Source organism: Conger conger, chromosome 9, assembly GCF_963514075.1.
Source record: "Conger conger chromosome 9, fConCon1.1, whole genome shotgun sequence".
Classification (NCBI taxonomy): domain Eukaryota; kingdom Metazoa; phylum Chordata; class Actinopteri; order Anguilliformes; family Congridae; genus Conger; species Conger conger.
Genome location: NC_083768.1, coordinates 29,046,528 through 29,059,065, shown reverse-complemented (window position 1 = coordinate 29,059,065; position 12,538 = coordinate 29,046,528). Strand labels below are relative to the sequence as shown.

At 38.4% G+C, this 12,538-nt stretch overlaps 1 protein-coding gene across 1 annotated transcript in view; it reads left to right on the top strand.

The window, feature by feature from the left end:
- The window catches only part of pth1r (parathyroid hormone 1 receptor), an 88,650-nt gene that overhangs the window by 63,611 nt on the left and 12,501 nt on the right, over positions 1-12,538 (top strand). The window contains exons 5-7 of the mRNA XM_061255099.1: positions 3,250-3,344; positions 11,645-11,831; positions 12,180-12,333. Of these exons, the coding sequence (XP_061111083.1) occupies positions 3,250-3,344; positions 11,645-11,831; positions 12,180-12,333 (436 nt within the window). The remainder of the gene's footprint in view (positions 1-3,249; positions 3,345-11,644; positions 11,832-12,179; positions 12,334-12,538) is intronic.

The following is a 12,538-nucleotide window of genomic DNA, read 5'->3' as shown; positions in this document are numbered from 1 at the left end:
CTATAATATCTTGCTTCATATTTTGATGAGAAATTTTGGCAAATGGAATGGGCTCCATCTCTTTAAAATGTTATTTGAACTGGAAACCATAATAGGACCCCTCACTACCGCAGTGCTGAATGCACATTTTTTCTTTCTTTGTGTGAGATTCAGAGACACGGCAATGATACAAACATATTAATTGGAAACAGATTCACGTGCGGAGCACAGATTCCATTGAAAAAAATCCACACACAAACCATGGCGTAATGCGCAAAAGGCCAGGGAGGCATGCATTAGCCACCCACATCCCTGAGAACTGGCCAATGGCTTTCTATTTGTGTCCTTGAGAAAATGAGTTATTTTTCCCCTTGTAAAATATAATGGCTATGAAAGGCTCTAGCGAGATACTTTCGGCCAGATTCCACTGTGCCGCAGTAAGCTTAGTCCTCATTTTTGTGTGGTTCATTTACACAAAACCTTAGATACTTACAGAGCACTGGGAGTTTGACTGAAATGTCACAAGCAATTAGTCCATTGCAGTAAAGTATAATCTTTTTTTCATATTCCAACCTCTTCCTTTGTGCAAGAAAGTTTTCCTCACAGTTTTCTTCACAGAGACCATTTTAGATCTGTAATTACCATTTTAACTAAAACAAATAAATTGTGAACATGTTTATTGTGTATTCCTTTCTTACAGTACATATTCAGTTAAATGCAAAAGTGGTGTCAAATCGGTTGTTTTTTCACTGTACTAATCATATTTGTACGCACATTCAAACAATGATTATGAGGCAAAATTCTAAATGCTACATTTAACAAGGGCTCATCTGTTTTTTGAAAATTCAGTTTTCTCTTATTGGTACTGATGAGAGTTTTACTTCTGGAAGCCGGGCCTCTGCAATTTGTCTCACTCAATCTTCTGTGCAAAGTGTCCTTTGATACTTTCACCACTAATGTATGGAGATTATTACTAATTAGTCAAGCTGTTTAGCATTTTTTCATACCTCTTATCATCCTGTCATAATTTTCTGACATCCTTGCCACCGGTGATTCCTAATTCCTCCAATTTCTTGTTCAGGACTGTTCACTTTGGAATGTACACACATTCTGCAATATCCCTTTTTTCTTTCATCTCACAATAGCTTTCATGGTTGTCATACACAGTTATCTGGCCATCATCCTCACCTTTCTTGGCTTGTATTGTTTAGCTTATAAAGTCGGCTTTAAAAAATCTTTAAAATAGCTTTCCATACATAACTAGAGTAGTGGTAAGCCTTGAAATTTGAAATGGCTCATTTGTCCCAATACTTATGCTGAATTAGAAGAGGGAGAGTTCATTGGCATTCACCAATTTTATTGTATTGAGAATTTTTGTTAGGTAGGAACAACATTTAATATGGTTCTGACCAATCATATAAACATGCATTCTATTAATTTCCTATGGAGAGCCTTGCAGTGCAGAACCTCAGATCAAACTTTCAGTACTGTAGGTGTCGCAGATCTGGACTATTTATGAAGGAAAAGAGAAAGTTAATCAATGGCCCGTCATATGTTATGTTTTTGCCAAAAACCACTGAACTGCAGTCTACCCAATCAGGTACTGACTATGTGAGATGTCCCTTGTTCTTGTTAATGCTATTGACCTTCTATGTGACGGAACCCACCTACAGTACCCTATAGTCTGTATTATAATGGACATCTGCATTTAGGACAGTTTTCTGAAGTTAGGAGTGTTTGTTGAATCCAATGTGACACACACATACGAGCCATTCAGAATACGAAAATGTTCTTGCATGAACCCCATTGTTTTATTTGAAATAAAAATATGATTAATAGAGAGGAAAAACAACCATAACTGGTTGACAAAACTGTCTAAATACGCATTTAACTGTATGTCTTGTTTAGCATTTCCCTGTATTCACTAAAATATGAATTAGACAAGGATAGTTGGACTTTTGGATGATGGAGAATATGCATATGGAGTGCATTTAGTTGGATGCACCACAGCTTGCCTGAATCTTTTTTTGAGCTCAATAAAACAAAAGCTGACATCCTTTGTTTAAAAAAAAAAAAAACTAAATGGAATGAATTCAGGTTTTGTATATTCAAAAAGCAACTATGGTTCCATTGTAATATACAGCATATATATTTTTTGCTTTCAGATGTAGGAAGACTTTGACATTGGTCTATAAAAGGATCCCTATATCACCCTATATGGGATGCTGTTTACATTGATGCACGTCATAATTGTTGTCATAAAGTTGCCTGCGTGGAAAATAAAAAGTGCATACGCAATACCTTTTCACTGCGCAATCACTGCACAATCACTGCACACCGCTAAACCTAGGCCTGGTTTTGGCTGTATGTTCAGACGCTAAATGATAGCAGCGGTGGGAGCTTTGGTTTCATCAGCTCCATGGTGCCCCTCCAGCATGCAGTGAATGATCTGGCTACCGTGGTTAACTCAGTCGGTGGAACGTCCTCCGCCTGGCTGATGCTCAAAGCAGTCCCAGCTGGGAGCTCGCAGCTCCCTGTCTCCTTTCAGCCAGGCACGGCACTTTGGCCAAATGTTTTTATTAGAAACCATCAGTTACGTGAGCCACCTCAGTCACACAGGATCCTACTGAAAATACTGGGCTCAGGTTTCCTGACTAATTGAAGTCAGGCATTCACGATTTATTGCCTACTTGGGCTTTTTTATTTTTATTGAATTGTAGATAAAATAGATTTTGTTTTGTTTTATTTTTTTCAGGGTTGTAATAGTTCTGTCATGAATTTTGAATGTTTTTTTTGTAGATCCTCCAGATATAAACTACAGCAGTGTTTCATTGATTGAAACAGTGTGCTGTAAAATGAAAGATTACAACTGGATTTATAATCCTGTAGTTCCCCCTGGGAATAATAAAGTTATTATTTTCTTTAACTTGATTTAAGAACAGTTACAGTTTCCTGTTTGAACTGTCAATGACTTGACGTCACAGTGCACACGCCATTTTGAATCATCTGCCAAGTGATGGCTGATGTGGTTACAGAATTTTAAGTATAAATATGTCATTATGCGTAACTTATTTATCTGACGACAATGGGAAAAGTTATTTTTATGATGTAGTGAACAGATCTAGGCAAATGCTTGTTTTGGGTACAGGTACCCTTGAAGGGAAGGTCAGCCTTTTCACCTGTTTATGTTATTCATGTTCTTGCATTCATCTTATAAGCCCTTGTTGAAAATTAATTCACTCTTTCAAGTGTTATTCTTTCTTCCAACAGGAAGTCTTTGACCGTCTGTATCTCATTTACACCGTGGGTTATTCTGTCTCCTTGGGATCACTCATGGTGGCTGTTGTCATCTTGGGATATTTCCGGTAAGGCGCCATCATCTTGAAATGTGATTATTATTTCTCCCAGAAAGAATGGAAATATCTCATATGAGCCGTAACGCCTATAGTTTCCTAGCATACAGTAGTTTGACTATTACATAGCAGACAAAACAATTTCTACCCCAACTTTTTTCATGGAAGTAATTTGTTGTTAGTAAAATAGATTTTTAAAAGGTCCCTTGTTTTTAAAATGGTGTCTTCATACTTTTCATAATTCTGCTTAATAAAAATGTACATTTTCATTAAAAAGGTGTTTATTTGGGCAGTGTGAGTCAAAATGTCAGGCCCTGTGGGGATAGCCTCTGCATACCAAAAGAGAGAGACTGGAACAAGTTGAAAATGTAATAAACTCCAAATAAAATATTCCTTCTTATGTTATTAGAACACATACTGGCTATTCATTGAATGGGATTTGTGTTTAAGTCCCTTCACACTGTATCAAGCATAAAGCCACTGTGGTTTACTGTTTGTTATGGCCCAGAAAGTAATCGTGATAGAGTAAAAATGACTGTCAAACTAGCGAGTTAGAAAACACCTAATGTACTGACAGTGGTGAGGATCTATCAAACAGAGGCTGAGGTTAAAAAAGGCAACTGCATCAGAAATCAGTTTAATGACTTTGCCAAGGTCACAGTAAAATGTATGAAATGTTCTCTGAGGTGGTTTTATGAAACAGGCGAGAATATGAAAGCTGTGCAGTCGTGCCAAGGGAGCAAAGAACAGAGAATCTCTTTTCTGCCCAGAGAGGCTTATTCCGAAGAGCGCGATAGGAGATGACATAAATCAAGGATGGTTGCAGCTTTTTGGGCCAAAATGACCCAGTGGTGACAGCTCGATGTTTATCTTGGTGTGTTTTGCGCCTTCCCTTCTGCCACGTCCTATGCCTGCTGGGAGACTGGTTTTTGGTCTAACAGCACACAGGAAGGACAGAAACAGAGTGATAGTGTGCAATGCAACAGCTGCAGCCGGCTCCAGCATGCATGACTTTTGCCAGTTCAGAAAGGGTGACAGCCGAAAAAGTCAAATATGAATCGGTTATATATATAGGCAGACAATCATACAGGGAAAATCAAGTAGAACAAAACAATAACAGTAATCTGTGACATGAGGTAATAGAATGCAGTGCAGTCGTGCATTGTGCATGGATATGTTGTAGTGATGGGGATGGAGTCCAGTAGATTTCTGTAATGCAAATGTTGTCCAGCGTTCAGGGTGAGTATGGTTTGGGGGGAAGAAGCTGCATTTTAATCTCTCCGTTCTCTTCCATAATGACATGACCGGTAGCACCTCCCGGAGGGTGGTAGCTAGGGTTGCTCATTGGAAACCGGGATCCCAAGATTCCTGGGACAATCTTCAGTCTTCCGGGAATGAGCAATGAGTCCTGGGGTTTTTTTTTGTTGTTGCTGGAAATAGAATGATGTTTCATTGATAGTAGCCTAAACTAATAATAAATACTCAATACATTGTGTGAAATGTAGCCTATTATCTTCTTGTTTAGATAGGCAGGCATACAAACTATATAGGTTTATAAAAATCACGCGCACAGTATCTACACAACCCGGTCATTGTGGTAAATCCCGGAGATCAGCTGTTTTATATTCCCTCCAGAGCTATGGTGCTGAAGACGGCAATTGGTCTATTCAAGCAACTCTTCATTGACAGTGACACTAAGTCACAACCAGAATCTGATTCCCATAATGGGTTCCTAAGAATGAGAATGACCTACACAAAATCCTTCCAAAGGAGTTTGCTCTATTCGAGACAAAAAAATAACGACCCAAGAACCGACAGCAGCTCTACTCTGCTCTTGCGACAATAGAGCCCATGTCTGTCGAAGCCAAAAGAGCCTTCTAAATTTGCTGAGCGACTGCTCAGTTAATGCGTTATGCTTCTTGAAGTCGCGCTTCAGGAAAATAAAAGAAAGAAAAGTTGGAAGTCATCTTGGAGAGTGTTAAATGTAGTAGGCTGACTGTAAGTTAACAGGAATACAATAAAATGGAATAGGCTAGTTGTTGGAGTTCTTCGATCTCATTTTGAGTTAGTCACCTATTTGACACATTGTTAAGCACAAGTAATTAATCGCCACCACTGTTTCAGCAACTATCTTTTTGTAGTTATGTTAATAACATGCTTTTGTCTTGAGAATTTCAACTAAATTAACCTTTATTACAATAAAACATTTTATATAACACGGTCAAGGTTTTTTTTCTTCTTAAATTTTAACTGAATTGCTACATGTTTGTAGCAATAAAACATTTGATGTTATAAAATAGCATTGTTCTGTTCTATGTATTTGTCTATGTAGGCCTTGTAGCATTAAAGTACTATTAAAAGGCACTTCCAGTTTCTATGGGAATCTCAGGATTTCCCGTGAGGGGGCGCTATATTCCCGGAATTTAAAAATGGTCGGGTATTTTGAGCAACCCGGGTATTTTAGTGGTAGCTGAAAGAGGAGATTTGCTGGATGTGAGGGGGCCTGAATAAAATCGCTTTATGGTGCGTTTTTGTGTATATGGAGTCCAGTAATGGGAGGTTGAAGCCGGTGATTTTGGTTGCTTTTGTAATGACTCTGTCTAGTTTCTTTATTGTGTTTTTGATGTGCTCTGGTACCAGAAAGCGATAGACAGGGTGAAGAGGATTTGAATGATGGTTGCATCGAATCTGACCAGGAGATGTTGTTTGACCCTGTATTTGCAGAGTTGTCTGAGGAAGTCTTTATTGTGCTCTCTTGAGTAAATGGTTGCAGTTGGCTTCCCACTTAAGATTGTTGCTGATGTACGTTCTGAGCAATTTGAAGAGAATGATGGAAGACAGGCTAAGAATGTGTCACCCTCCTAATTAGCATTCAGTGACGTGAATGAAAGTGGGCATTAAATGAGGATGGACATGTTTAATTAGGAAAGACAAGGTGTTAGGTGGGGGAACCTCCTTCTCGATCTCTGAGTCACAGTCCAGATATGGACAGGGCACTCTGTGCCTTGTTTGCAAATCATCTGATTAATTTTTTGACTTGCATGCTGTGATCACCAATGACCACCTTCTTAAGAATTCAGAACCCTTACTTTTTCCTCTAGGAGATATCTGAGCAAAATTTTAATTATGTTTAATAACACCTCCCCTGGGTGCCTCAGACTAGCACATAGTTTTCTCAGTGCCCTCAGAGTTTGACACGCTACGGGTTTGGAGTCCCTGATACGCTGGTCTGCAAATATTTTTCAGGTGAACTAAAGGACACTCCACATTAGTGGCAGTGTTCCACCGCACCCAGAGAAATATTTGCTAGTGAACAGTTCTCCTGCTCACAGCTTCAGAATCAGTATTCCCCAAAGGGCCGCTAGCCAAATACAAGGCTCTCTAATGTGTTACATTTAATAGGTTTTGGCATGAATTCCTAAATCTGCCTCTCTCCGTAATTATTGAAAAAATTATTTTGCATAATTAAGTCACTGATCGACAAGAAAATACTGATAAATATTCTCTTCAAGTGCAGATTCCATATTCCAAGACAAAAATAATGGCTGGATCAATAATAAAAAGGTAATTAAAATATGCAAATAGCCCACATAACAGCCAAATGAAACAACATGTATTTTCCCAAAATCCTTTGCACCAACAGGGTGGATTTGTCTTTGTTTAACCTTGGCAAATCTACCAAAATATGCCATTCAGGTGCATTCTAATCTATACAGAACCATTCATAGTTTCAGCGGATAATTTTGTCTGTCAGCTGGGCTTGTCTCTGCTAAGTATCTCACTATGTCCCAGATGTCCCTGTGTCTGAACACATTTGCATGAGTCTATAATCATGATGTACCTCTGTCATGGCTATACAAGTTATTGTTATGAAGAGGTGTCAGTTTGAAGAAGTGCAAGGGAAGAAGCGCAGGAGGCTAGCGACAGGAAATCAACATAATGATTCCCAAATTCAAGCAAGATTTAGTTCTATTTGATTAGCTTTTGTTGTATTGCCTCCAGATGCCTTATTTTCTGGAATTTGGTGTTACTACTCTAAACCAAGGCAAAAACACATTCTCGAGCAGGGTTTACTCAACTCCAGATCTTGAAAGCCACGGTATCTGCAGGTATTTGCTCCAACCATGCACTGCACCACCTGGTTTCACTAATTATTTTATTTGCTTGGTTCAGGAAATACATGTCATTACATCCTGAAATTGTCCTGGTGCCAGTACCTGAAGTTGAATAGCCCAGATGTACAGCAGAGCATAGCATCATGGAATGAAGACATTAGTGAAATTTGTTTACTTTCCATCACAAAGGCTTTCAAATAGCTGTCAAGAAAGGGCAGTGCAATTAGTTTCAAAGTAATATTAAGCATTAAAGAACAAATTCCATTAACAAATACCAAATATTCATGCCCCGAGGAAGACCTTGTCAAAACACTTCAGCCTTTTAAATTATTTTACAGTTAAGGTTCTCTACTAATTTCTGAGCTGTACAAGAGTGTGCAAGAGTCTGTCTGTTTGAAGTCTGTATTGTTTATCAAGCTTGGGATGAGTCTCTTAATATTGAGCATTTATCCCTAAAAAAGGAAGTACACATTATTAATTTTTTTCTTTCTTTTTTCTTCGGTGAGGTAGTGATTAGTTTGAGCACATTTAATAATCAAATGTATACTATGCAAATATAACAATTTCATACAATAGTTTACTGGTTTGTGGGTGTATTTTTTGTTGAGAAAAGGCAAGATTCACAACAAAATCTTTAAAGCCAGTTTTCTGCAAAATCATGTTTAGGCAAAATGCAATATTCAAACAGTCATATATCCAGAAATATTTACTTAATCTCAATGATACCTCATTTTGTAGCTCTCACTCTGTACGTTAACATGTGACCATAAACTGACAAAGTCAAATATTGAAACATGTGGGAATGTGTATTGAATAAACTTGTTATACTATGGAGTGTATGTATGTACTTCTTAATTAATCTCAAAGAAAGTCACCTAAAATGTTTGAAGCTCTTATGGTTGGCATTTATATGTATTTATAATACTGGCTTGAACTTGATTAATCACCTAAATGTAAAAAAAATATTGTATCTCCCGAAAAAGTTGCGGTTAAAATTGGGTGTAGTTGTTATCAATCCAATTATTGCCTGATATTACTTGATATTAGTACATATGATTAATGCTTGATTTTCATAAATACTATGAAAGGTTTAACAATAATAAAGAAAGTCATGCAATGTGTTTTGCTCGACCAAATACATTCCCTTCATAAGTGGCATACATTATAATGGTGGTATTTATAATCTGGGGCTCTAGGAATGTACGTATAAATGAGCTCCAGTCATATATTATGTGAAATAAAAGATTGGACTTACTCTGTCTCTAAGCAGATACACCAAAGAAGTAAAAGAAAATGCAATTAGAAAAGTTTCCTTTCCCATGTCCTTTATGCAGAATGTTGCTTTAATAATGTTCAATCATTAAAATCGTTTTTCAGATGTATTTATAACAGGAAATTATTCTTTATGACTGTGCTGAAGCATCTGGAAGTTGCATTTTAGACCCGTTTAATAGTTCAAATAAAGTCGGCACACCCAAAATGAAAAAATTGAGATACTTTTCCCCCCACACATGTTTCTAGTTTATGCCACAGTGCACACTAAAGAGAGATTAAACTGACCTGCATCCCCTCATTCAACAAGCATTACAGAAGGAATGGAGTTCTGTTGCTGTACAGAATAATGTTGGAAAATGTATCTCAGTTTGCAAGAAATATATGCTTAGACTTCAGTATGTCTATAATTCTAGACCTGTAAACACACCTTGGTATTTTCACCACTTGTTCTCTGTGACTATAAGAATTTCTGAACTCTGTTTTATGATCTTAAGACATCTCTGAACTTGATTCATAAAAGAATTTAAGGTCATTTTTAATTGACAGTGAGTACTGAACACAGGCTCAAACAGAAGCCTTAGGTATTACCACAGTACTCAGAGTGTGGTGGAGGGTATTACAGGATTACATCATGAACATATTCATTACCTGTAGAACAGCACAGTCTTCACATGAGTGGCACTGCATTGGCAGCTTTTGGAGAGGGCTTTGTGAGCTGATGGGCATCCCGCTGTGCAGCTTGCCTCTCATGGGAGAATGGTGGGCCCGTTTTAAGATCTTAGTGGCACTTGTCAGCCATTCTGTTTCTCTGCATTCCCTCTGCACCTAGCTTTATCTCTTCCTGAGCGCCTGTCTGCAACATTTGTGACAGTAAGGCTGTAGTTCAGGTGAGCTACATGTAGTACAGTATACCCTGAGACCCGGCAGGAAAAATATTTTATTTTAGTATTTCATTTTTTTGACATAATAGTTTTAATGAGCGTTTGTGGGTATGGCACCAGCATTGTGTTGGCATAACATTTTATAATGAATATGGTAAAAACATCATTTCAGTATATATTGAAAACACAGAAGCACTCACATACATGCATGGAACGAACCTAATTTCATATCAAAATGTATAGGTGTGTGTGTGTTTCTGTGTGCATGCAAGCTTGTTTGTGTGTGTGTGTGTATGCGCATGTGTGTGCGTGCGTCCTTGTTCTAGTGAGTGCGTGTATGTGCGTGTGCGTGCATGCTTGTCTGTGTGTATTTGTATGCATGCATGCCTCTTGAGCCAAATAAAAAAACAGATGAGGAGTTTGGTATTCTGCCATCGAAATGATTCCATTAAAATGACATCAGGTTTTATTTAAGGTTGGTAGAGATAAAGATGGGGTTTACACCCAGCACCAGTGCATTGAAGGAGCTTTGGACACGGCTGAAATACATTAACAGCCTTAAGAAACAGCCCTTTCTCAGTGAGTACCATGCCAAGAATGTGATAGACATTCAGTGGTTTGAGAGTTGCGAAAGCACATTCAATCTACAATGCACTTGAGCAGATGGTGAATGCATATAGAACTGTGATGCAATGCCACGAAAAGTGCATCTTCTTACAGGCAGATCACACATTAGTTTCAATCCATGAAGGAACAGACAGTAAACCAGCGGACAATAATTACAAGTTCCCGTTGCTGTTAACAGCTTTTTTTATTTTCATCATAGTATTCCTTAAGGAACGCTCCTTCACGGTTATTGCTTGGTTATATAATTTATATAGATTTATCTCTTTGGCTGATGTTACACTACAGTCTAAACTCTTGATACTGTGTCAACAAACAAAGGAAAACATTAATCTCATGCAATTAATTAGCCTCATGCAAGAACATTTTTGTATTCTTATAAAATTTCTCTTACTTCTATTTTACTAAATAAAATAAACAGGTAGGAATCACCAGGTAACCAGAGGCTGTAGAGTACCTTGTGATAGTGTTTTACTTGTGTGGCTTACTTCTTTGACATGCATAATCCAGTTATCCATTTAACTGGAAATTTACTGAATCATTTCAGTAAGTTAAGTACCGTAGTAAAGGAAATGACAGGAAGATACCTTTCAGTCTTGCAGTTATGAGCCCAGTTCCATATCCATGATTCTACACTGCCAGCCCGAGTTATGAATTGGCACAGTTAATCTAAATGTTACTGAAGATGCATGGGATCATACTGTGACACTATAAACACTGCATCAAATGCACTGCTGCAGGGATGTCTCCAGATGATACACAGGAAAGATGTGATGACATCATTAGGCTAAAGGGGGATCTGCAGGACACAATGTTAATTAGATCTATGCTTGGTATACTGTGTTAGCACTGTCATACTGTATATCCAAGATCAAGGGGTCACCTTTCAGTGAAATAATAGTTTTTGACAGCTTGCGTATATACTGTATAAGTAATGTACATAAAGAGTGTACATGGTTAGTATAGTATATTAATAGATACTCAGTGAGCACTTTATTAGGTATTTATTATAACTTATTTTTTTAGATTTCTGCTGCTTTAGCCTATACACTTAGAGGTTTTACGCATTGTGTTCAGAGATGCTCTTCTGCATACCACTGTTGTAATGTGTGGTTATTTGCATTACTGTCACCTTCCTGCCAGCTTTGACTAGTCTGGCCCTTCTCTCTCTCATTAACAATGTGTTTCTGACCCCAGAACAGCTGCTCACTGGATTTATTTTGTTTTTCGTACCATTCTCTGCAAACTGTTGTGCGTGAAAATAGAAAATAAAATTTTCCGCACTTGTTTTATTGCCAATGATCTTATCGTATCACCTATGTTACCCCTTACTTTCTAGGTTTGTAATTGGCAGTAGAGCATACGAGGCACGGTAGTAACAGCTGCTCCCTTCCCTTACCCCTCTGTGCCCTGCCAGACGGCTGCACTGCACCAGGAACTACATCCACATGCACCTGTTTGTCTCCTTCATGCTGCGAGCCATCAGCATTTTCGTGAAAGATGTGGTCCTGTACTCGGGCTCAGCCTTGGAGGAAATGGAGCGGGTCAGCGTGGAGGACCTGAAGTCCATCACCGAAGCTCCACCTGCTGACAAAGCACAGTTTGTAAGCACCTCCCTGGTGTGTTTCATATCTGCCATCCGCGGTCGGCTCCCATAATAGAGACACAAAGGCCGATCATTCAGTGGCCCTGAGCAATTTGCTTCCAGCTTATTTGCAATGAACGGCAGATGGAAAGTTTGTGTCCCCTATTTGTAGATGGCCAAATTAAACTTTAACCCCATATGTAGAAGATTCTCAAACAGCCTTTGTTGCATGGTTGCTTATTTTGTTTGTTTATTTTACTTTAAACTGCCTTTTATGTGTTGTGAATTCCAGACGTCAACATGTGCGGGATAATTCATTGGGCCAGTGTGTATGCCATGATCTGGTTATATATTATTTTTTTCTTAGATTGGCTGCAAGATGGCTGTCACCCTGTTCCTGTACTTCCTGGCCACAAATTACTACTGGATACTGGTGGAGGGCCTGTACCTCCACAGCCTCATCTTCATGACATTCTTCTCCGACAGGAAATATCTGTGGGGATTCACTCTAATTGGATGGGGTGAGTGAACGATTCATACCAAATGAGAGATGAAGAGAAACTGAGAGTGAAAATGTGTGTGTGGGCTGTGTTCAAAAAAGAACACATAACCATAGTGCAAGAGAGAGATTAAAATACTTTCTGTGCTGGAAAGACACTGCGGAACGTGATGTCATGAAATCTTTTGTTTCAAGATAGGAATTTAATTCATATCCACTTCTTTTGT